This window comes from Petaurus breviceps, unplaced genomic scaffold (assembly GCF_028583685.1).
Source record: "Petaurus breviceps papuanus isolate PSGF00001 unplaced genomic scaffold, PetGlider_PUasm1.0 189, whole genome shotgun sequence".
Taxonomy (NCBI): domain Eukaryota; kingdom Metazoa; phylum Chordata; class Mammalia; order Diprotodontia; family Petauridae; genus Petaurus; species Petaurus breviceps.
Genome location: NW_027185809.1, coordinates 41,181,483 through 41,208,340, shown reverse-complemented (window position 1 = coordinate 41,208,340; position 26,858 = coordinate 41,181,483). Strand labels below are relative to the sequence as shown.

Here is a 26,858-nt window from a genome sequence, read left to right as displayed (position 1 = left end):
ATGCTGCAGATATTTTTGGAAGCGAACATGCAGGAGCTTCTTCCGGAGAAGCGCGAAAGTGTTGCTCTGGCCGAAAAGCAGCAGCAAGAGCTTGTGCCAGGTATCCCTCGCTTTTTAGAGTGATGACTCCGCAGATCGAAACTTAAGCCAGCGCCCGGCTTGCTGGGACTGGAAAGGGAGTCACGTGATCAATTAATCACTGGCCTACCCCACTGCCAGAGCTAACAAGGATTTAAGTGAGCGCCACTTCTGAAATTTCTCTCAGCTGATAGGGCGCACCCCTGGGGACTGGAAAACGGGCGGCTGGTCCTAGCCTCGCTAGCTGCTCCGATTGAAGCTCCCGCCTTTCCCTTCAGCCGGTTTAGCCGGGTTGTTTTTTTTTTTTTTCATTTAACTCTTATCTTTCCAAAGTGAGAGACGCGAAAAGAAACTTCCGCCTGGGTCACGGCGGAGGCATACCACGTGACCCCGGCACGAGAGGCGATTGGGAGTGGGGGGGGGGGCGGGAGTAAGTCGGTCAATTTCCCAGCTCCCTAGCCCCGGTTCCCTCCCCACCTTTGCACGGAGAGACGTCGGCCGACCGCGAGTCACTTTGGCAGTCTCGCGCGCCCCCACGCGTGCGTGCACCCGGCCGCTCTCGCGGTGTCTTGCGCCGCCTACCTATCCTCACCCCCCCATCCTTACTCCTCCTCCCTTTCCCACTCTGCTCCTTCCCTCCTCCCCCTTCCCTCCCCTCCCCTCCCCTTCCTCCTGCCCCTGTCTCTCGACGGTGGTGGCTCGCGCAGCTCGTTGGCTCACTATATAAAGGAGAGAAGCGGGCGGAGAAGACGGCTGGTGGCTGCAGCCCGTGCGGCGGCGGCGGTAGCGGCAGCGCGGGGGGCGGCGACCGGTGGCGGTTTCGCTCCTTTGCCCCGGGCGGGGGGCGGGGAACGCTCCCCAAGACCCCCGAAGGGTCGATTTTTTTCTAAGGGCGATTCTCGAGGATCTCAGCTCCCGGAGGACTCCCCCCCCCCCTTCCCCCCCCCCCCCCTTCCCCCTACTCCACCTTCGGGACTCGCTTTCATTTTTAATTTTTTTTTTTCAATCTCGGTGATCTGGTTACAGTCGGGGTCTCTTTTGTTTTTGTTTTATTTCTTTTTTTTTTTTAATTTTTTGTTGTTGTGTTGTGTGTGGAAATGGCGAACTCGGCAAATACAAACCCCGTGGTAAGGATGTGACTCGGTGACCGGCAGCGGCGGCGGCCACGGCCGGAGCTGGGTGGCGGCGGGGGCGGGCGCGGGCTGGGGGCCCAGGAGCCTGAGCCAGGCTCAACTCTTTTCCCCCTTCCCCACCCCCACCCTCAGCCTCCTCTCACTGTCGCCGCCGCCGCCACCTCTTCCCGCCGAAGGGAAGACCTGGGCCGAGGGCGGGGGGTGGGGGGGCTGGGGTGGAGGCAAGAATGTGGGGCTCATGGGGGGTGCAGGGTGGGATCCCTCCCCTCTCCCGGAGGGAAGGGTCTCTAGAGGGGTGGGGAGAAGTGGGGGAGACGAGTAGGTGGAGGGCTCTCAGCCGTGCTTTCAGGGTTTAAGGAAGGCTTTCCTCAGATTAGTCACCACTTGAGCGAAACAAGAGGCTAAAAACTTGAGAAAGGGGAGGGGACGGGGGCAGATAGCTGCTTCTTCCGCGCCCTTCTCTCCCAAACCACCCCAAAATGGTTTTGGTTGAAGGAGAGTTGGTTTTGTTTAAAATGGGGGGTGATTGGTGGTAGAGGGAGGAGTTTAGAAAGGAGTCTGATCCTCCGGGGTAACCGAAATCTATAGCGATCTCTCCCGACAAGTGAGGCAGGAGAAGTGGCGCCGGGAAGCCCGAGAGTCCCGAAGCCCTGGAGCGGGCTCGTCCCGTCTGGGGGGAGAAATCCGGGTCTCGGGGAAGAAGATTCATCTCCCAGACCCCGCCCCGATCCAGTTTGCTGGGGGTGGGGGAGTTTCTTTTATTATTTTTTTCTTTCTTCTTTTTGAACGAGGGTGTCTTGGACTAACGCGGAGTGTGAGGCGACCTTTTGAGTTTTGTGGTGGTTAGTTTCTGTCGAGCCGGATGGGGCCCATTTTACGTTTTACAAAGGTTGAAAAGCACTTGTCCCATCTCTTTTAGAATCGTTAAAATGGCGAAGGGGAAACAAAATCCCGTCATACCTTCGACTAGCAAGAGGAAAAAAAATTACATTGACCCAAGGCACCCCCTTTCCCTGAAATGCCGCCTTATCCCCCCACCCATCCCCATGTTCTTTTATTTTTTTTTTTTACTTGCAGTCACATAGGTTTGCAAAAAGCAGTCACATAAATAACCTTTGCAGTCACCAGTGCAATGTGATCCTCGATCCACCCAACTCTCCTTTATTATAAGACTAATAACAATAAAAAAATGACATTCCCCACCCCAAATGCCGAAAACAAACCGTCTCTGCCCAGGACTGTACCGTGGAGACTCGGTCCCCTTGTTTGCGACTCTCAGAGAGAGAGCGATCCATCATGGCTGCTGCAGCTTCCCCTGCTTTTCGGTGCCTGCTCCTTGTGGCCTCCTCCCTTTGGCTGCCCTGTTTATATAGAGCCATTGCGCTCTCTAATATAGACTCTGCCAGGATGGGAAGGTGCTTTTCAGCCCTACGTCACCGGCTCTCCATTTAAACCCCAGATCAGGCTTTAAATAGGGAGAGCTGCGGAGAGCGAGGCTGGGAGGTGCGTGCTCCGGAGTGACAAACTGATTCGTGCACAGCAGAGTTTTTTGTTTTTTTTTCCCTCTGTGGTCTCTTGTAATTTTGCAGTTCTTGGGTCCACGTTGCTCGTCGACGCTGGCTTTTGCTACAGTAACTTGTTTTTCTTTCTGCTTTTTAAACAATAGGAGTCTGGTCGGTCTTGATGATTCAAAGAAGGAAAAAAAAGAGGCCTTCCTTGCCCTTCCTAGTACCCCAAGTTTTTTCAAAGTTTGGAAGTGGGAAATAAGTCACATTTGTTATAACTTACATGGAAAATACAGTACAGAGTGAACACAGTACTAAATTTTTTAGCATTTTGGTTACGGATGACTTCAAAACATGTTTTAAAAAACCTCTCAGTTTATTTATTGGAAAATTTAAAATTGTAACATTTGAAAATCATGCTTTTGAAATGTGGAATAAAGTCTAGGTTCCTTTGGCAACTTAAATGTAATTTGCCTTCTATACCTTTTCTTGAGGATAAATAGTATTTTCATTGTGAATGAAATGGTGCTTTGGAGTACAAACACTGGATTAAAAAAAGTTAACTGTTGAATTGATAGATATTAACATTCTCCTTACACAAGCAATTTCTGTTTTATATTGTATACAGGGCACAAAGTGTGTAGATAAGAATTTACAGAATTTGTCATCACTACCCTTAAATTTACATGGATCATATAGGTATCTGTTGCTATATGTAATAGATGAATGTACCAACAACAATATATATGGAATTTTTGTTAATTATCCAAATTAGGGCAACTGATTAAGAGGAACTCTGTAATAATAGTTGGCAGTTGTATAGCAAGCTACATGTATTATTTCACTTGATCCTTTATGATATATAGGAAGTATAAATATTTGTACTGTTTTATTGATGAGGAAACGAAAATTCAGGATTGCATTGCTAATAAGAGTTGGATGGATTTGGGGCTTGGGAACTGGATTTGGAGGCAAGATGATGGTTTTTCAAATCACACTTTTGCTACTTGACTTCAACTAGCCCTATGTCTCTTCATCAGAAAAAAGGAAGGTGGACCACATGGCTTCTAAGGGACTTTACACTTGTAAATTTGTGATCCAATACAGCTGCCTCCCTTCTGTAGTAAATTATTTGGTAATGGAAATATTTGCTCTCTGATGATTATCAAGTTGTACAGTTTGGTTTTAAATATCCTATTTTCCTAAATTTTGGTATATCTGTATTTGCCTTAAGCGGTAGGCTTGGTGCAGTTTGTAGCTTTTGTTCAGATTAACAAGGAAATGTCTGTAGAAGTGATTTTTTTTTTCTGAATGGTCTCTGAAGTATCTGAACATTGATATTTTAAAAACCTCTGGCATATGAATAAAGGCAGCTCAATAATTTCATATGCATTTGCCTTATGAAAATACAATTATTTTGTTGCATTTGTAAGAATGTAAAGTACTAAGTCACATAGCTTATAAATCCATTAAATAGTATAAGATGCAATTTCATCAGAGGGCAGGACAGATGTTCTCCCCCCCATAGGTTCATTGAAAAGTATGTACCAGAACAAAGAAGTTTATTATGATAGTGAAGAAAGTTTGTACTACAGTACTTTAAAAATTAAAACTATTTTCAAGGTGCTGCTAAATGCCTAAGTATATAAGCTAAAAATTTCTATATTAACATTTATAATCAAGTTTTAATATAGATAGGGAAATTGTAATGATTTATAATTTAGCATACAGCTCAGTAATTTCTTCACATAATCTTAGAAATAACCTCGTTATGATAATCTTGCAGTCACATAGGTTTGCAAAAAGCAGGGTTTTGTGGTGAAACCTAAATTCCTAAGTAGGGGGGAGGGGGCAAAGAAAGTTAGTATTTAAGAATTTAAATCTCTGTATATGTGGATAATGCAGTAGAAAAGGTTCCTGAGTTGTTTTTGTGAGGATAAATTATGTTGAACCAGTCTATGTCCTTTTCAAAGAAATTTTTTTCTCGATCAAGAGTACTTAACTATTTTTGTTTCATGTACTTCTTTAGTGTCTTGTGAAGCCTTTGTATTTTTCATAATGTTTTTAAATCCAAAAGCATAGGTATAAAGGAAGCCAGTTATATTGAAAATGATAAATTAAAAAAAAAACTTACAGATCCTATGTTAATCTCTCTATTAGATGGCCTCTTGTGACCAATAACATTTGTGATTATGCACTTAACAGGAATATTTTTGAACAGTTGCTGTGGGGGGGGGGGTGTTACAAATGAGATAAAACTCCTGACCTTGGCACCTTCAATTTCATTTTTTTCACTAATTCCCTAATTAAGTTCAAAACAATTAAAAGTAATTTTCAAAAGAGAACCTTTTAAGAAGTTTAACAAACTCCCTCTGAAAACTGTGTGGAATCATGTTGTGATGAGATGATGTGTTCAATTTCACATATATAGAGCTGTAAGGGACCTCCAAGGTCATCTAATCTAATCCCTTCATTTTATAGATGAAGAAAATAAGGCCTCTCGAGGATAAATTCCTAAGTCGGTGTTATAGGTAGATAAGCCTGTATTCAAACCTTCGATCCCACAGATATAGTACTTTTTTTCTGTATCATGCTACTTCTATTCTGATTCAGCTATTAAAATAAAAGGACCTTCTACTCATACCCCATGTTTCTCCTTCTAGCTTTAGATTCTACACCTGCTATGAATGAATGAATGAAAAAAATTAAATCATTAAGTGCTTACCATGTGCAAAACACTGTGCTAAATGCCGGGGAGACAAACATAACAGTAAGGCAGTCCCCTGGGTCAAGGAGCTCACACTCTATAATTGAGGAGACAATGTTTGTGGAAGGTTTTAGCTGCAAGTCAGGTAGAAAGGTCCCATGGTATTTAGGATACAGCAGCAAATTGGATGGTAATACCTTCTTAAAAAATATTTCCATTGATAAAATTTTTTTATTTTTATATGTTGAACCATTTGACAGTGCCAAGGTTTTTGGTGGGTAGAACTTTATATTCTGGGTCTTTAGTAGCTATGACTGTAACACCTGTGGGAGCAGTTGCCGGGCTGCATCTCCACATGAATTGCTTCCCAGGATGAGGGCTGTATGCAGTGGACTGGAAGCATTGCTATTCCCAAGGCTCTTGGGTTCTGGGCCTTGGGCTGTCTCCATTAAGGGTCCAAGGAGAGATGATGGTCAGTGTGGTGCGGGTTTGACTTGCATGCTACATGCTACCTGTCTCTATTTTCTACCGGAGTTGCTTATTGTGAGGACCAGTTGTCTCAAGAGAACTCCTTGAGAACAGGAACTGGGTTTTGTTTTGTTTTGCAATTCTTTGTATTCCCTGTGTTTAGCCTAGTGTCTAGTGGGAGGTAGTCCTTAATAAATACTTATTGACCTGTATGTATCTGCCCGTTGGGTGAAAGTTGGTATCATCTACCTATTGGGTGAAAGTTCATGGTGGTGGTAGAAAGGGAGGAATGTGGGCCCCTTCTCCACAGTGGTTTTCCCCCTCAGTGGTTAGAAGGGCTAGCCTGGAAGCAGACTTGGTGATTGGAGGGCACATTTTTCCTGAGGCTTTTAGGTTCAGAGTTCTAGAAGTAGAAGGTTCGTGGGAGTCTGAGAGTCGATGATGGTCAATGTGTGGCTATGGTTTGTCTTGTCTGGTACATGCTACATCCTGTCTCTTCCTCAGGGTACCTTCCTGCTTAAGCTAATTACTTCATTTAATCCTGGAGATAACTTTTCCCCCTTCCATTTTGCACATGGGAAAACTGAGGCACAAAATTTAAGTGGTAAGCTAGACATCACTTCTCCAGATTTAAAGCTCAGTGTTCCTTATTGTACACTATGCTGGCTTTGGGCTAGTGCTGGGTTTTGAGTTTGTTCTGTTTTGTGGTTTCTGAATGGAACTTCAATGTGGATAAATTTGATTCCATGTATTATTTTAGTACATTAAAAATCATTTAAAATTCAATGTAGATGTTAAGTGAAACTTTATAAAACAAATGTTATGTTTTAGCTGTGAAATACATTCCTGATCATTTCTTGAGTTGTATATATCATACCATCCTTACCATGTTCTGTGCATGGGGATGCAAAAAATATAAGAATAATCCTTACACCTTGCTCTTCAGGGCAAGTTGGACCTTCAGGAATTTATAGCCTAGTTTTATAGGATTTAAGCATAAAGAGTAATAATGTGAAGTTTAAAATGATTGTCTGATGAGTGGTAGACTATACAATATTTCCTCACCCTTTCATTTGTAAAATGATCTTCCAACCCTAAACTTACATTCCATTCTCACCTCTGGTACTTGCTAGCACTGTGATCCAGGGCAAATCACTTGGCCTCCCAGTGCTGTAGACAACTTTCATAGAACTTAAGTTTCAGAGTAGTAACTCTCTTGTATTGGTAGAGAGGATTTCTACCTTGGAACGTATTACTTCCACAGGTCTGAACGATAGAGCATCAGAATTGTTATATATCGGGGCGGCCAGGTGGCTCAGCGAGTAAGAGCACTGGCTCCAGTGTCGGGATGACCTGGGGATCAAATCTGGGCTCAGATACTCAGCACCACACCCAGAAATAACTGGCCGTGTGACCTTGAGCAAGTTACTTAACCCTGATTGCTTAAAAAAAAAAAAGAATTGTTACATATCCCCCAGGATTTGTTTTCTAGGATATTGGGACAATTTGGGAAAAAAATAGAGCTATCTTCTGTAGCTTATAATACTGTGTGCCCATGTCCTCTTCCTCCAGGTAAAAGAGGAAAGTGGAATTGATTTTGAGGTATGTAGAAAAAAAGACATATACCTCTGAACACAAAGGAGAAAAAAGGCTAAATTGGAAGTCATTGTGGGTGAAAGGGATAGGGTAAGGTGTTAAGATAAGTGGAAATCCAAACCAGGATGCCAAGTTGGGGTGGCAGTCAGGCTAAGGCTATCCAGAAACAGGAGTCAAGTGGTTATGCTTTCAGGCAGAGGCTGGCATGAAGCTTTGGAAAATTGTAACTTTTGGGGAGGGGGGGGAAGGAGAAGGTGGCAAGGTAAAGTAGAATAGTGACAGAAAACAAATCTGAGTAGTTTGTAAATCCGTTGAACATCAGAATTAGTATTTGGCATCGAGATCTTGGATTTTTTTTTTCTTTAAAAGCAATTGGGGTTAAGTAACTTGATCAAGGTTACACAGCCAGTTATTTTGTGAGGGTGCTAAGTATCTGAGGCTGGAACCGATCCCGGGCTCCTGACTCCGGGGCCAGTGCTCTTACTCACTGTGCCACCTGGTTGCCCCAAGATCCTGGAATTTTTATTGTTAGTTTGTACTGTTATGCAAATATTTTATGTGTTAATGAATTGTTTCAATTTTGCTCTCAGACACTCCTTATAGGGAGACTTTACTGAAGGATTCAGTAAGTAAATAACCTGTGGATATAGAATTTGCCCATTATATTAGAAATATTGTTTTTTAAGCTAATCAATCAAATTGATATGTAACTCCTCAGTTTTTATGGTAGTACTTCCCAAACTAATTAGATATTTTATAAAATGACTTCCATATATACTAAATTAGTTTATGTTCTTCAACAGCTTCTTTTCTCTTTACAGCCCAAATTATATAGATCTGTGATGGAAGATGTCCTCAATGATGTCAGAGAAGTTTTTCTGGATGATGGAGTAGATGAACAAGTCCTTATGGAATTAAAAACAGTGAGTTGTTTGTTCAGAAACATTTACAATCACATCATTGTTTGCCAAACATGTTAGACAAATTTTTACATTCTTAAAGGTGATAGCCATTATAAATGTTAAAGTCATAGTCTCCCCAAATATGCCTTTGAAAAAATGGTTTAATTTTCTGAAGGTTAGATTGACATTAATGTGTGTTAAGATTTTATAGTTTGAATAACATCTCACAGTTTTTATTCAGGGATTTTAATTCCTTTATAAGTTTTTATGATGTTCAAGTGATAGGTTTTTTTTTTTTTATATCCTTGTTCAGTTTAGTAACTCTAAAATGGAAGATTGTGATTATACCTTCCTTAGGTTTGGACAAGCAATATTGGGATATTTTTATTTAGCATTTGTATATTCCTGCTTATTGATATAGTGATATGATACCAAATGCATTTTTTTTTTGCAGTATTATTTATAATTCAGGTATTTCTTAGTACTTAACTAAATGGTGGATGATGATGTGCTGGTATGTGATATATTAATATATGATATACTCTCTATAACTATATCTTGATGTATAGCAGTTCAATTCAGTAGACAAATTTATTCAGTAGCTATTCTATTCAGTGCACATAGTATTATTAGGTGTTTTAGGAAGTACAAAAATAATTGATATTGTAAGTCTGTTATGTAGCAAGTGAGGAAGAGGGACCATGATTGTTTTTTTTTTTCCCCCGTAAGATAAATCTTATTTTTTTATGGGGCAGTAAAACTTGTGTGTTAGTCAACAAGCATTTAAGTGCCTACCGTGTGCTAGGAACTCATGGGGATAAAAAGAATGAAACAATTCTTAACTCTCAAGCAACTTGTGTTCTATCAAATGAGAAAATAGTGAAATGCTTAGCATAGGGTCTGGCACAGAGTCAACACTGTATAAATATTAGCTATTACTATCAAGAAAGACAATATGTGTGCTTATAAATATAATATGTGTGTTTATAAAAATAAGTACAAAATAGTTAGGGAGGTTACGTATAGCTGTTGGAGCAATCTGAAAAGGCTTCATGTGGAAGATGGTGCTCAAGCTGCATTTTGAAAGGAAAGGAATTTTATGAGGTAGAATTGAGAAAGGAATGTATTCCAGAGATGAGTGACCAGTGCAAAGGCACAGAGAAAGAAGATAGAGTGCTTACATGATAAAGGCCAAGAAAGCCAGCTTACCTGGATCACTGAGTGTGGGAAGGGGAATAAAGAGCTTTAAAAGCTAAACAAAGAAGTTAATATTTTATTCTAGAGGCAGTAGGGAGTTAATTGAGGAGAGTGATATAGGCAGATTCATCTTTTAAGGAAAATGACTGGCCTTTCTGTGGAAATTGGGCTAGAATCCATAGATTTAAGAATAGGAGGCTTTTATAGTAAGCTGAGCCAGAAGTGATAAGGTTGAGTGAGAATGATATGGAAGAAATGGCACAATTTGGCAACTGCTTGAGTATGTGGGGTGAGAGAGTTGATAATACCAAGGTTACAGACTTAGGAGTTTGGAAGAATGGTGTTGCCTTTTACAGAAATAGAGTTTGGAAGACTGAGTTTTGATTTGTAGATGTTGAATTTATATTATATAGTATGGTACTTGTGGGCAGCCTTCTCTATAAGGGTTTATATGTTCATAATGCTTTTAATCAAGGGACTCTAGTCATTTGAACCTTTGGTCTGCTAGGGAAAATTATGGTATGTCAGGCTCTGGCCTACTTGGCCTTTGGAGTTGGAGTGGTCAAGCTTGCCTACAAAGAGGTCAGAAAAGGTTGCTAAAAGGACTTAACCCTTAGGTATGCATTGTTTATTTGTCTATTCTCTGCCCATGCATTGACTTGGGCAAGTAGGAGAAATTGAGAATTTAGAACAGGAAATAGATTCTAGCTTTCTCAGTCAAGAAGACAGCTTCATGAGTCAGCAAATTTTGAGCTCTTGAACTCGTGTACCTTTTGCCAGTGCATGGTGGGGTAGAGAGGGTAGTTAAGTCAGCAAGCATTTATTGAGCCCTTGCTATGTGGTTGGCAACTGTGCTAAATTCTGGAAATACAAATAGAAGCAGGGAGAAACAGTTGCTACCCTCAAGTAACTTAATTTCTAATGGGGGAACACAACATAAGGAAAGTGGAAAGGGGGAGGAGGCAGAAGGCATAGGTAAGGAGGAAAAGGGAAGAGAAGAGGTGAAGGTATACAACTCCAGGATGTTGTAGAAAAGGTTCTGTGGAATCTGGAGTATAGCCTGACTAGGAATGAAAACCTGACTGATCTGGTCTCTCTCCTTAAGATGGAGGCTCTGGGAGAAACCAGTCAATCAGAGGAAAAGACTACAGGATTTGGAGGGTTTCCAGTGTGAAGTTCAGGGGTGGAGCGAGTTTCCAAAGTGAAGAGGTTTCTGGGACAAGAATGCAATCTGGAGAGGAATGAAGACATAGTTAGCCTGGATACCCTCCTTAAAATGGAGGATTGGAGAGGAGCCAGGCACACAAGGACATTGGTTCCTGAACCCCATCCTTCTCTATAGAAGTTTGAAAAGAGAGAGGGCTCAGTCCCTGGAGCTAAGATCCTGTCACCTCAGGAGGTGCCAGGCCTTAGAGATGAGACTGGAGGTAAAACTGGGAAGAATTCCTGCTGGTCTTACTGTAACTTAGCTGAAGATTCAGCTTAACCAGAAACTAGAGGCAGCAGAGAACCCTGCTAAGCAGAGCAGCAGTCCCATTGAGCCCATTAGAGCAATGCCCCTAGTCAAGATGCCTCATCCATTGAGGAGCAGTATAGGGATGTTACAGGAGGACAAGTGTACGCTCTCCTTCCTGTGTGCTTCCTCTGAGGAACTCCTAGTGGGTCCCTGTACGTGTTTAGTTTCCTCCTTAATGGTGTGTTATGTTTTCAGTAATATGCTTCCTAAGTTTGTGGTGGGCAGCAAATCCTTTTTACTGTACTGTTTCATTAATTACATTTACATTGAAATAATTTTATCTTCTTGCTGATTATTTATTGAAAGGTAAACATGTCAGTGGGGGTGTTCTGTATTATATGTAGTTTTAGGAGTCCCAAACCTGACTTGTCAATATGCGTTGGGGCTAGACTGATAGGGTCTTTAAAAGATAGAAGGGGCTGAGTGGACTGATGAGAATGAAAACAAACAATGGCAAATGCTCAAATATCATGCAGATACTTAGTGACCTGGATAAAAATAGAATGATGTTATTTGAGATTCCTTAAATATTAGCCCTGTTGTAACAATAGGGTTAATTCTTTGCATTAATACCATTTTTACATCTTTTAGCTACATTTTATAAATTTTTTTAGGCTTGAGTTTTTCCAAGTTACTTAATATTCAGTTCTCATAGCTTAATTCTCTTCATAACCTTCTGCTACCTCTCTAAGGAATTACTCCTCAGCTGGATTAAGGAATTTCTCATATAGAATGAAAATTCATATTTTAGACTAGTGATAGATACTCCAACCATTGCTCACCAATCAAATTATCAATCAGTAAGCTTTTAAGTACCTATTAGATGTAGGTGCTATATATCTAGCCTCAGAGGATATAGACTTAAATGAATCCCATTTAAGAAATACATCTATCTAGCTTCCTCTGGTCTAAAGCAGTAGCACTTGAAGCTACTTTCAAAACTGCTTTCAATACTGACTACTGTAGATATTCTTGAAAATCTAGTATACTGTTATGATAAAGAAATTAACAGTCATTAAAAAGCCACAGTGGTATTTAACTTGTATTATATTTATGAACATGTTTCATTCTATAGGATATAAATCCTTGAGGGGAAGGGTTTATTTAAGTATGTTTGCAGAGACTATAGATAACTATGACTTAATAGTTATAGATATCAGTAGAACTTAAACCTAGAGTTACCATATTATAGCTATCATAAATATTCCCTTTCCCCCAGAGCCACTATCTAATAGAGGGAGACTTCTTTTGGATACCTTCCTTAGTTATCCTCTCCTTAGTCTTTGCTTTTTTCCACCTAATGCCTCACTCTACTCCTTACACCTCTTGATTTCACTTGTTCTAGACCTCATCCCCTCTGGGCCAGGTTCCCTTTATCTTTTACTATAACAGTTAGCTAATCAGATAAACCCATTATATCTTCTTGTTCTTGGATCACAAATGTGCATTATTGTAATAAGACCTTTTGGAGATAAGTAATTATTTTGTATTTCTAGTTTAATTCTAGTAGCATTATTTAAGTAATGAAAATTTATAAACCATTGGAGGTGAGGTTGGTATAATTTATCTAGAATTAGTCATATACATATACTTTAATGAACAAGATATTCCTTTGAAAAGTTTGTGTGAGAGCAACCAGGAACTCCACAAAGACCTTACTTAGATGCCTTATGACAGAGTGGACTCTGAGCATTTGAATTCTATGCTGAATTCAAGTCGTCAAAGGTTCTGTTGAAGTTGGGAGGGCTTTGAATATGGGCCTGATGATAGCCTTTCACAAACTAGCTAATTGTGCAAAGATTTTTTTCCACAGAAACGATAAAATTACAAAATGGCCTACAGTCTATACAACTCTATTCCTTTCCTATAGCAAAAGTATAGTAGCATCAAAGAAAGGGGGACAGACAAGTAAGAATTGTACAGTTCTTAAATTGTACACGAACATTATTTTAACTTTTGCTACTCAGTGTGAAATTTTTGTCCCATTTAAGAATGTGTTGATACACTATTGGAAGAACTGAACCACAATGATGCTGGTTTTATTGCTACAAAGCCATAACATAAATGATTTACGGTGTTTAAATGGAAGGAATAGCTCACATGCTGTCCTCAAAGGTGAACTAAAAATTTGGCAGAGTTTGGTTAGTCATGTATCTGAAGGCAATAATAAATGTTACATCACTGTATGCTTGTTTATCTTGCCCAGCATTTCTTCTGTGAGTAAGCAAACAGACCATCTTGAGGATAAATAACACTTTGCTGCAACAGATGAATAAGTAGAGAAGGTCTAGGAAGAACTTAACAAATTCCTCTAAATTAAGCCATATTTACTATGATTCCAGTACAGAAGTAGATGTTGTGTTTGGATGTGGAGAGTATAAATTACAATTTTAAATAAGTGGTTCCTGCTAATGGAAGCCATTTCCAAACCAGCTGCCTACATAGGCTAATCATTAATATTTTTTAAAAGGATAAATATAAAAAGCAATACATTGCACACAACTATAGAAGTTTGATCTCATTAAAAAAGATGTGTACTTTGCAGTATGAAAAATTACCAAAAAGATTGACTATCACCAGTTTTTTAAAGTTTATATGATTATATAAATGATATTGAAACAATATCATAAGCAGTTCTTTTTCTTTATATTTCTGTAATTCATGTGAAAATATTGATTTTATTTAATGTTAGTATAGAATATGAACTTTTTTTGAAAAGGAAGGAAGATTGCTGATAGACAACAGGAAAGAGAACAGAACTACTTAATATGTTTCTTTATCAAGAAAATAGTAAAACTAGAACAAACAGGTTTAATAAGGAATTTAAGCCTCAGATAAGTGTTTTCTTTTCACTTCCTTACTAACGACTTTGAATATGTTCTAATTATGCAAAGTAGCTGTCACAGCAAGTAGGCCACAGCATCATAGAACTGGTCTTATCAAGCAAACCTGATCTTCTTGTTGTATAGATAGTCAGAAGTCAAAGGCAGTTGTCTAAAATTAGAGATGACAGTAGAAGATTGACTAGCGGTGTTACTGTGTTAAACAGTGCAAAATTGGTTGAGGGTTAAACTGATGTGTACCATCAATAAACACTTATTAATACCTACTGGATGTGAGGCACTGTGTACAGAGTTGAGAGCCAGCATGAGACCCAGTCAGCCAAGTCAGATCATTCTGAGAACATTTGTAGATGAAACTAGAGGGATGATAAGAAATAAGCATGAAACAGAATAAATCTGCTTTCATATCTGTTAACTATTCATTTTTATCAGTGTCATTAGTGGAATATATTTAGAATTTAATTACCTCTGTAGCCAGTGTATAGAGTATTTAGCCAGGTCTCCTCCAACCTGTAAATTATTGTTTGTTTGTTTTTTTCCAATCAAAGTGCGGGGTTAATATTTATACAGTCATTGTCCTAGATCTTTTGGATCTCATTGTTTTCATCTGTCCTGTTAGCTGTACCTCCCAATTTAGTTATTTGTATTTTTGATGAAAATGCCATTAAAAACTTTGTCAAAGCTATATAGGACAGAAGGTGGACCTAAATGATATGCCATAAACAAGTTCCTTCAGGTTGACACCAGAGACTCAATAATCTTTTGGAACAGTTTAGCTAGCTACCAGTCTACTGTACTATTTTTATCCATTCCACATTTATCCATCTTATTCACAAGGAAATCATGTGAAATAATGTCAAATACTTTGCTGCTTATTTATATGAAGATTGTAACATTTCCCTGTCTGGTAACCCAGCAGAAGAAGAAATGAAATTCATTTGGTATGATTTGTTCTTAGGAAACCACTCTTAGCTCCTAATTTTCAGCACTTTATTTTATAAATTTTCACATATCATGTGTTACAAATTTTTTGCCAGGCACTAAGGCCTTTAACTCATTGTTTTGAAGTTTTCAGAATTCACTTAAGAAGTGGGTCAATATTTGTCCATTTCTAGACCTTAAGCACCTCTGTTTCCATAGTAGGAAAAAAAATTGCCCTAGACACTAATTTTTTTAGTCTATAAGTTCTCTGGAATGTAGTTTGCCATGTCAGGGAAATTGAATATATTCAGAATTATCAGGTAAGAAGGTAAAAAGAGAAAATACCTGAAGCTTTAGTTTTAATATTGTTTCCCTCAATAGAATAGAAAAAAGGATAAACTTAAGTTCAGTTCTATTCCCTGTTGTTGAACATTTTGTCCTTAACACCAAATAAAATGGGTATTTCTATATACAAAGTAGGACAGAAAAAGGGAATTGTACCTGAAATTGATATTTCTGTTATGTACAATTTGCTTTTCTAAGTATGTAATTTCAGTCTGCAGCTTTCAGAGCTGTCCTGCTTGCTGTGCTTCTTTCTAGTCTTCCTTTCTAATTTTATTTTGCTCTATTCCTTCTTTCACTCTCCTACCCTCATTGAAAAGAAGAACTAGGAACAATAACCTTCATAATAAATATGCCTTATCAAGCAAAACATATTTCCACATTGACTTCTCATTCGACATTTTGAGTCTATCAGCTTCTCTATCCAGAGATGGGTAGTGTGATTCTTCATCAGTCCTCTGAGATCATAATTTGTCATTTTATTAATCAGAGTTCTCAAGTCTTTCAAATTTGTTTTTTCTGTATAATGTTCTTATGGCTATATAAATTGTTATCGTTCTGCTCACTTCACTATGTATCAGGTAATAACACATCTTCCCAGGTTTCTCCGAAACAATTCATTTCATCATTTCTTATGGTGCAATAATACTCCATTCCATTCATTTATATCATGATTACTTTAGCCGTTCTGCAGGAGTCTGGCACTTCCAGCCATTATTTACTTCAGCAAAAATAGTTGCTGTAGATACTTTTGTACATGTGGGTGCTTTTCTTCTTTGCTTGGTATAGAGACCTGGGAGCGGTATGGTTAGCTTAAAGAGTACTCACAGTTTAGTAGGTTTGGAGGCACAGTTCTAAATTGCTTTCCAGAATGGCTGGATTAATTCCTAATGTAATTAAAATGCCATTACTGTGCCTGCTTCCCCAAAGTCCTTCCAACAATTGTCATTTTCCTTTTTGTCATCTTTGCCAATACTATCCTTGTTTCCTTAAAGAATGACTGGGCATGGGGCAGCTAGATGGCGCAGTGAGTAAAGTGCTGGGCCTGGAGTCAGGAGGACCTGAGTGCCATTCCAGCCTGAGACACTGAACACCCACACAAAAATACGAGCTGTGTAACCTTGGGCAAGTTACTTAACCCCAAATTGCCCTCCAAAAGGCAAAAAAAAAAAAAGAATGACTGGGCACAAGCAACTTTGTGGCACAGTGGAATATAACATTGGGCCTGGAGTCAAGAAGACCTGAGTTCAGATCCAGCCTCAGACATTTCCACCCTAGGCAAGTCATTTAATCTGTTTGCCTTGGTTTCCTCAACTATAAAATGGGGGGAAAATAGCACTTACTTTGAAGGGTTATTGTGAGGATCAAATGAGATACTAATTGTAAAGCATTTGGCACAGTGCCTGGCACATAGTTGACACCACCTTGCCTTCCTTTGTTTCCTTGCCCTTTACATAGTATGAATGTTCTTGAGCTTTTTTTTTTTTTTTTTGGTTTCAACTTCTAGAACTTCTTGACTCTACTATTCCTGAATATTCACAATAATAACTTCCTCTGACTTTTAACTTTACCTAAATGTTAATTAGTTTCCTTTTCCATGCCTACAGAAACAAAATGGTAATCTCAAGTTCAGGGAGATTTACATTTTGCTTTTAGAAAGCATGTGAAAGGAAAAAATGCATATGTACAGTATATCTTAAAAGTGATTGACTCTTGGTACTTTTTTCAGAGATTTATTCTGGAATTAATTTGGAAAACTGAATGATCTGGTTTTACCAAAGTGAATTGGAAATCATTAATATGAAATTGGGGGAGAAGAGGGCAGGGAATAAAATGATCTTTAATCATGGTTATATTTGAACACTTTTTGCCATGCTATATTAATGCAGTTATCAGCATGAAAACCAAACCTTCAACTTTTATTTAAATAATAAGCTTATGTGTTATTGTATTGCAAAATTAGCCAGCAAAACAACACAAAAACATTTATCTTCTAAGGATATAAAAAGCTTAACAGGAACTATTAGGTCACTATTCCTTTCCCTAAAAAATTCTCTAGTCCCTATTAATCTCTTATTGCCAGAGGGAACCCCCTTTGCTGGGAATACCCCTCTTCCACTTGTCTGTGTAACCCTGAACAAATCACTTCATCTGGGCCTCAATATTTTCTTATTTGTGAAATGAGGGGGTTGTAAATCCTGTGATCCTAGAACTGGAAATGTCTCATAGAAAAAAATTACTATAAGTACCCAATGGTAGCAACTCTAATTTCATACACACACACACACACACACAATTTTAAAAATATGACCCTGTCTCATAGATAGTACTTGTGCTTTCATATTTCAATAGAATTTGGATCTGTCCTTTTACTGAGGTTCATTTGGTAACTTCTCCATTCCTTCTCATCCAATGCTATAGTTTTACCCATATCTTTCTATAAAACTTCCATACTGTATCTGCCAATCACACTGGAGTGGAGTCCTTCTGTGGTTCTCTGTTTGATTGTTCTCCTCAGACATGTATTGATTGATGTCTTTTTTTGTGTGTTCTTTCTCTCAGCTAGCTCTCAGCCTGGAATCAGGGAAGTCAAGAATTCAAATCCAGCTTCAGACACAGTCATTTAACTTATGTTTGCCTTAGTTTTCTCAACTATAAAATGGAGATAACAGTAGTATCTCCCTTTCAGGATATTTGTGAAGATTAAATGATGCTCAGCACAGTGCCTTGCACATAAAAATTATTTGATCAATGCTTTTTTGCTACCCTTTCACCTTCTCACATGTAAGTCATTGTTAATAATATCCTGTAGACTACTTAAACCTACCATTTTTCTTTCTGTTATCCTTTTGAGTCATCTGTGGTATTGATTCTTCTGTGATGACGTACATTTTGCAATGTATAACATCACTCAGAAAATATTGCTATCTTAAGAATAAGTTTTTGTGGAAGGGATCTATGAAGGCATTGTGAAATTTCCCAAATGTATTCTACTTATTGTATTTGGACCCAGCTTATTGATCATCTATGGGTGTATGTGTATGTGTGTGTACTGATAGACTAACTCAATTGGTTGTCTGTTCAACTGTATTTCACATTTTGTCAATATATATCCAGTACATAATAGGTACACATGATAGGTGCTTAATATATGTAATACTGATGAGTTCCTTTGGAAGTTGGTTGTCTTTATGTTTAATTTCTTGCTTGATACTGATTTTCAGTGATTTAGAAAAATTATTTTTTTTCAATTCTTACAGAATTTTGTATCCTAAAATATGTGTATAAGTACAAAGATGCAAAGCTATAATTTATAATGAGACAGGTTATCCAAAGAACATTGCTTCTGGTCGTAGCCTTGAAGCTTAACATTAGTCAGTAGTGTGATAAAGCAATCAGAAAAGCCAGTGTCATCTTATACTGTATTGAAAGGTGCATAGCATTCAGGATTTGAGGATGGATAGTGCTCCAGTGTTCTGTCCTAGTTAGATCACATCTATAATACCATATTCAATTTTGGGTTCCGCATTTGGAAAGGACATTGGTGCTGTTGGGGAGTGGCCAGAATGATGAAGGGCTTGGGGATCATGCCATTTTGGGGATGTTTTGCTTAACTGAGGCTTCCTGAAGCAAGAACACTTGGGGAGGAATGACAGCTATCCTTTCAGATATTCGCAGGATGGTCGTATAGACGAGGGATTGGATTTGTTCCACTTGACCTCAGAAGGCAGGAGTAGGAATAGTAGTAACGCATTTGCCAAGAGGAATGTTTATACTTGATGTTCAGAGGGGGCAATTGTAAAAATCAGAGCTCTTCAGAAATAGAAAATGGGCTGCCTTGGGAGATAGTGACTCCTCTTGAGTTTTTAAGCAAAATCTGAGTGACCTTTGGGCATGTTTGTTTAGGGGATTCAAGTGGTTATATTAGATGTTCTGAGATCCTTTCAAACACTGAGGTTCTATGATATTCATAGAAGATTTCTTGTTGGAGAAGAGGACCTTTAAAGCTCTGTGTCTGTTCTATTGAGTTAATATTTATCAGTAACAGACATAGTACTCTTATAATCTCTGTATCCTTCAGTAATGAGACCGAAGAAAGTGCTCTGCTGTTAAAAATGACAAAAGCCTGTTCCCTTTTCATGGTAGTCTTATGAATTCTCTCCACCCCTCCTCAGAATAATGTTTTTAAATATAGAAAATAAAATATGTAGAATTATAAAGGGAGCCTATATTGAAACTATTTTGAAATAGAGTTCACAAAATACTTTTTTTTTTTTAACATTTCTTTTTAAAACTTTGAGTTCCAGATTCTTTCCCTTCTTCCCTCCTCATCCACCCCCACTGGGAAGATAAGCAATTTAATATAGGTTGTACTTGTGTAGTTCGGCCAAACGTTTCCATAGTGGATATATTGTGAAAGACTGACTATATTTCCCTCTATCCTATCCTGCTCCCCACTTATTCTGTTTTCTACTTTGACCCTGTCCGTTTTCAAAAGTGTATGCTTCTAACTACCCTCTCCCCCAATCTGTTCTCCCTTCTGTCATCCTCTCTCTTATCCCCTTCCTCTATACTTTTCCTGTAGGGTAAGATATCCAATTGAGTGTGTATGTTATTCCCTCCTAAAGCCAAATTCAATGAGAGTATGGTTGACCTATTCCCTTTCACCTTCATCTTCTTCCCCTCCATTGTAACAGTTTTCTCTTGCCTCTATTATATGAGATAATTTACTGTATTCTATCTCTCCCTATCTCCTTCTCATTATATTCCTCTCTCACCTCTTAAATTGTATTTTTTAGATATCATTGCTTCCTATTCAACTGATCCTGTGACCTCTGTCTATGTATACATGAACATACAAATGCCCACATTCGTATGTGTATTACATATACCCTCCTATACATACATAGTTGAAGGGAATACATATGTATTCCCTCCAACTATCTTCATGCTGAGAAAAGTCTCATGAGTTAGAATTATTGTTTTTTCCATGTAGAAATGTAAATAGTTGAACTTTAATAAGTTCCTTATGATTTCTCTTTCCTGTTTACCTTCTCATGCTTCTCTTGCTTCTTGTATTTGAAAATCAAATTTTTTATTCAGCTCCGGTCTTTTCATCAAAAATGCTTGAAAGTCCACTATTTTATTGAATGACCATATTTTTCCCTGAAGCATTATACTCAGTTTTGCTGGGTAGGTGATTCTTGTTTTTAATCCTAGTTTCTTTGACCTCTGGAACATCATATTCTAAGCCCTTCAATCCATTAATGTAGAAGCTGCTAGATCTTGTGTTATCATCCCGATTGTGTTTCCACAATACTCAAATTGTTTGTCCTGGCTGCTTGTAATATTTTCTCCTTGTCCTGGGAACTCTCCAATTTGGCTATAATATTCCTAGGAGTTTTCTTTTTGGGATCTTTTTCAAGAGGCAATTGGCGAATTCTTTCAATTTCTATTTTGCCCTCTGGTTCTAGAATATCAGGGAAATTTTCCTTGAGAATTTCTTGAAGGATGATTTCTAGGTTCTTTTTTTGTGTCGTGGCTTTCAGGTAGTCCAGTGATTTTTAAATGATCTCTCCTGGATCTATTTTCCAGGTCAGTGGTTTTTCCAATGAGATATTTCACATCGCCTTCTATTTTTTCATTTGTTTGGATCTCTTTTATATTATCTTGATTTCTCTTGAAGTCATTAGCTTCTATTTGCTCCAATCTAATTTTGAAGGAATTATTCTCTTCAGTGAGTTTTTGAAATTCCTTTTCCATCTGGGCAATTTGACTTTTTAAGGCATTCTTCTGCTCATTGGCTTTTTGGGCCTCTCTTGCCTTTTGTTATTTTCTTCAGTATTTTTTTAGGTCTCCTTTGTTGACTGTTGATTCGCTTTTCATGATTTTCTTGCATTATTCTCATTTCTCTTCCCAGTTTTTTCTCTACTTCTCTTACTTGATTTTCAAAATTCTTCTTGAACTCCTCCATGGCCTGTGATCAGTTCATATTTTTCTTGGAAGCTTTTGATGCAGGAGTTTTGCTTTTGTTGACTTCTTCTGGTTCCATGTTTTGACCCTTTTTGTCCCCGGAAAAGGATTCTATGATCTGATTGTGCTTCCTCATCTTGCCAGCCCATTACTTGACTTCTGAGATATTTGCCATGGTGGAACTCTGCTTCCAGAGTGGAGACCTACTCTTAGTACAGAACTTGATCCAAAATTGGAGGTGTACCAAATCCAGTTTTTTACATGTTCCTTAGTCATTAAGCTTACAGTGATAGATACTACCTTATGCTACAGTTTCCAAGATTCAGGTTATCTTTTATTAATAAAGATTTGTATATTGGTAATTTCTTGATGTGATTTTAGTAATCTACCTTAATGTTATGTGTAACAGTTTAAAAATTTGCATTTTAAAGGTTGGTTACTTGGGGCAAGGTTTTGTGGATAATTCTTGACCGGGAAGGTGATACTTCCTGACCTGAAATGATAAATTATTTAAATGCTTTTTTATTTTCCCTGAGCAGAGCACTGAGGATACAATTGTTAGAAAGCAAAGACTACCACTGCCTTGGAGGAACTTAATCTAATTAATTAGTTAAACTTAATCTAACTTAATTAATGTTAATCTCTGGAAGGGGTAGAGAAGCATAGCACTTAGGGGGGAAATGAGACAAGGACAGGAGAATATGAAAGGGGTTGGAAATAATTGCTAAAAATTGAATGGAGACCTCCTTCTGGGTAAGATAAGTGAACTATAATATCATTAATGTTTCCATTGATTGGAAAAAGATTTAAATAAAAGCATTTAAGTGCTTACTATATACTAGGCACTATTAAATATGGAGGATACAATTACAAAAAGCAAGGTGGTCTGAAGGAATTTATATTCTTAAGGGGAAGACTACACCTAAAGGAACTGTGGCCTGTGAGAAGTGTTTTGTTAAGGGAAGACTTAGGGATTCAAAATGGAGCCATTGAGCATTTAACTGACACATCTACCCCTTTCCTTCAGTGGCAATATTGATTTTATTACTTCTCTTCCCAGAGCAAGAGGTAGAAAGTGGGAGTTGGAAGTGGCAGTGTTGGCATGATATGAAGATAGCCTAGAAGCAGCCTTGTGGTGGATTTGGGTTGGGCTATAAATGAAGCAGACTCACCAATCAAGCCCAGAGCCCCAGGGCAGTAGGTGGAAGTATGGCATATATGAGGTGAAGACTGGAGCAAAGGAACATGGCATAAAAAATGTTTGAGGAGCAGAAGAGGAGAGGAATTTATCCAAAAAATTATTCACAGTGATCAAATTGGATTTATACCAATTATAGTTCAACATTAGGAAAACAATGAACATAATCACTTTAACAATAAAACTTGCTAACATTGTGTGATTTTGTCAGTAGATGGAGAAAAATACCTTTGAGAAAATGCAAAACTCATTTAAAAGCCCTACAGAGGTTAGACACAGACCTTTTAATATGGTAACAAAAAGACAACATTCTATTAGTGGGGAACACTAGATGCTTTCTCAATAAATAGAGAAATAGAATCCCCCTCTGACATATTTATAGAAGTGCCAGCAATAAGACCAGGAAGAAATTAAAAGCATAAAGAGGAGACAAAATTATTGCTGTTTGAAATTATGATTTTTTAGTCATCTGGAGCATAGCTGTGACCTGAGAAGGAAAGAAGACTCATTACTGTCTTATCGTGGCTCTTGCTGCTGACTCCTCCCTCATTCTTCATAGGAGTTGTTTAAACCCTTTTTTTCCTTCCCTTGCCCTCTCATTACCTCATGGTAGTAGAAGACCTGGCACTCTACTTCACCAAAGGGTTGAGGTTGTCCAACATGAGTGCCTTCAGTTTCATCCCTTTGTTTCTCAAAATTTCTAACTTTATATCCCATTTCTTCTCCTTTTCTTAGGTCACCAAAAGGATGCCTTGATTCCCTACTAGGATTAATTTTCCTATGTGCATTTTTTATCTCCTTTTCCTTCTCACCTCTAACAGGACTTTTTCCAGCAATTCTTTCTTATGTGTCTTCAGTATTTTCCTTTTCAGTGATGCCTTCTGAACTTCCTTGTTTTCTAATTCTTAAGTGGGAGCTCGGGGGAGAAAATGAACCTTCTTTGACTTTTTTACCTTGTTCAGGTTCTCACCTATCTCTCTGCCCTATCTTCACTGCTAAACTTATTGAATGTAGTCGTCTACCTTAAAACCCAACTTCTCTTCAGTCTTTCTTCTTCCCTCATTGTGCTATTGAAACTGTTTTTTCCTCTGTTATCAGTGACTAAATCCAATAGTCTTTTGTTACCTTTCTATAGTCTTTAATGATATTAACTGTACCATCTTTTTAATTTGACTTTATAGATAGTACTCTCTTTTGGTTTTACTACTATAATTGTTTCTTTCCTGTCCCCTCTGTTGGTTTCACATCTTCTTTACTCTTGAATATGGATTTTCCTTAAGGGCCTGTCCTTGACCATCTTGGGTCTATACTCTTACAATCTCATTTACCTCCATACAGATGTCTCTCAAATCTATGACCCCTGTTACTTCTTTTTGAGCCTTAGACAAAGTTACCAAAAACCTACAGGAAGTTTATCCAAATTTCTGATTAGCACCTAAAACTCAAAATGCTTGACTTTTAGAGTATCCTTTTACTTCAAACCTTTTGCTTGTCTGTATCCACAATATCTTACTTATCAATTACCTTTTCTCTTCCTAGTTCTAATATCAGAATGGAAGAACTTATTTCTATCCATATGGGCTATTGTAAGAGCTTCCTAGTTTCTATGTTCTCTTTCCCTTTGCAATCCATCTTCTTATGGCTACCAGAACAATCTCAAAGGTAGATCTAGCCACTTCTCTATTTCTCATTGAATGAAATTCAAAACCCTTCAAGTAGCACTTAACACCTTCCATATTCTGATGCTGTTGTATATTTCCATTGTTAATCTTACTCAATCAACAAGAATTTATATTATATTTGACACCAAATAGGAGAGTTGTTTCCTAACTCAGAGAGTTTATGTTCTGCAGTAGTGATATACTATTTTTTTTTTTTACAGATAAGATAGATCATGATTTGGAGGAGGGGGCAATAGCCACTGGGGCATTCAGGGAATGTCTCTTCAAGGAGGTGGTACTTGAGGTGAACTTTAATTTTAAGGAAGCCAGGGGTTAAAAGAGGCTTAGATGAGCACTAGGCAAGAGGTGGAATGTTGTGTTTTTTTTTTTTGGAGGGCAGTTGGGGTTAAGTGATTTGCCCAAGGTCACATGGCTACAGTGTGTGTGTGTGTGTGTGTGTGTGTGTGTGTGTGTGTGTGTGAGAGAGAGAGAGAGAGGTGTCTGAGGCCGGATTTGAACTCAGGTCCTCTTCACTGTAGGGCTGGTGCTCTATTCACTATGCCACCTAGCCACCCCAGAGATGGAATGTTGTATACCGGGAACAGCAAATAGGTCAGTTTGTCTAGAGCCAAACTAAAGCATATAAGAGGAAGTTGTATGTAATCATAACTAGAAAGTCTGGAGTCAGTTTTTTAAGGCTTTTACATATCAGACACAGAGGAATTATATCTTATCCTAAAGATAGTGGGGACTTCATAATGCTTCTTGAACAGGAGAGTGACATAGTCAGACCTGTGCTTTATAAATATCATTTTGGCAGCTATATAGAGGTTGGATTGGAGGAGGGAGAAACTAGATTAGAGGAGAGAGGTATGAAGATACTATTCCACTAGGCCAGGCAGAGTCTGGTGGTAGAAAGGAGACACAGATATGGGAGGTGGAGGATGGTATATAAGAAAGCTGGGTGACTGGAATAATGTTGTCTTGATGCAAATAGATGAATGAGGTTTAGTGGAAAGATAGTTATGTTTTGTGAAATTTTAGCAAAAATATGTGATACTTTGTGAATCTTGTAATAATCTACTTCATGTACTTGGTCTCCTGTTTTTCTATTCTCCTATACTCTCCTTCCTCTGTACCTCCTATTGATGTCTTATCTTTTTACTAGACTGAGGGTAGCGACTACATCTCATCTAAATTTCCTGTCTCTCTAGTCACCTAAGGTAGTTATTTTGTACCTAGAAAATCAGACAAGAAATGAAAGCTTACCTTGCAATAAAATTACTGAGGGCATAATTGTGCTGAAGTATAATATAATAATTGATAGAATAGTTACATTGTAGCATTGTGAGGTTTTATTAAGCATATTGTATATAAGGATAAGTAAATTATGTAGCTTATTTAAATTTTTTGTATTAAAAATTAATACTTATTAGTACTTAAGAGGGAAAAATGAGTTACTTATGATCCTTTCCTGGTAATGCTGAATAAATGTGACATTAGCCTTTAATAGTTTAATTGAAGATTTTTTTTTTAGAGGGAGTGACCCCAAAAATTACTAGTATGCCTTAAGGTAGAAAAAAATGAGATCTCTTAATAAATCATAGCTTTAAAACTGGAAGGAATCCTGGAGTCCAAGAGTGTAAATCTGTAGTGTGACTCTATTTACTATTAGAATTGACAATAGGATAGAAAAGCACAGGATATTTGCTTTTTAATTTTTACCTAGGTGCATTGAGCCTTTTTTTCCCCTTTTCCCTTAGTTATGGGAGAATAAACTGATGCAATCTAAAGCAGTGGATGGATTTCATTCAGAAGAACAATATTTAATACAAGTGCAGCAGCAACAACAGCAGCAGCAGCAACAGCAACAACATCACCATCATCACCACCATCAGCAAGCACAACCCCAACAGACTGTGCAACAGCAATCCCAAACTCAACAGGTCCTTATCCCTGCATCACAGCAAGGTTTGTGTGAAGTTGGTTTCAGGCTTTTAGATGTTATCTTTTTTTTTTCCTCTTCTGGAGAAATTAAATCTGAAAGAGTTAAACCAATCATTGTTAAATGGTGCTTAGTGAAACTAAAAAGTGGCATGAAATATTAATGTTGGCTGATGTCTCGGTTTCTTTCTTTTGGCTCAGTTATGTGCATATTCATTTACTCCTCCAAGATTAGTCCAACCTAGGAGCTACTGTCATAATGCCTTGCACTTAGTGGACACTTAAATATTTGTTGAATCCAATTAATGCCTTGTCTTCTTTCAGTAGGATCTAGATTTAGAGGTGGAAAGGACCTGAAAGATAATTTATTATTATCCAAAGATAATTTTTTTTAGTTCATTCCCTTCATTTTATAGAGGCGGAAACTGAATCCCAGAAGAGTTCATGTGACTTGATAAAGGTCATGTAGCCAGTATACAATAGAACTGGGATTCAAGCCTAAGGCTTCTGATTTGAAGCTGCGACAGGTGAAAGCTGAAATAACTGAGGATACAAAGGTTTGAGCTTCCAGACATACATATTTATTAAGCGAATGTATGCTACTACTTGCATAACAAATCAGCACCAGGTCTCCTTGGTTTGGTACTGGATACCCAAATACAGAGGGAGGTTTTTATGAATTAAAAGAAAACAATGTGATAAAAACCAAGATACAAGATTAGGTAATCTGATTTCTAGCTGGGGGAAAGATTAGGGACTTTCCCAGTTGAGAAGGGGAGGAGAGTGAACAGGTACGAAAACCAGAAATTAAAAAAAAATTATTAAGGTGTCTCCACACCTCCCAAGTGTCTTTATTCAGTTAAAGGATCCAAGA

At 38.2% G+C, this 26,858-nt stretch overlaps 1 protein-coding gene across 4 annotated transcripts in view; it reads left to right on the top strand.

Annotated features, from left to right (window-relative positions):
• Positions 1-593: 593 nt before the first annotated feature.
• Positions 594-26,858, top strand: part of GTF2A1 (general transcription factor IIA subunit 1) — a 50,692-nt gene continuing 24,427 nt past the window's right edge. Inside the window, exons 1-3 of one of the 4 annotated variants that reach the window (XM_069092358.1) lie at positions 594-617; positions 8,309-8,410; positions 25,804-26,011. In XM_069092358.1, coding sequence (XP_068948459.1) covers positions 8,330-8,410; positions 25,804-26,011 — 289 coding nt within the window. In that variant the 5' untranslated portion in view covers positions 594-617; positions 8,309-8,329. Of the gene's footprint in view, positions 618-1,001; positions 1,206-8,308; positions 8,411-25,803; positions 26,012-26,858 lie in introns of those variants that run through there. The other 3 variants (XM_069092356.1, XM_069092355.1, XM_069092357.1) reach the window with 3 other exon arrangements.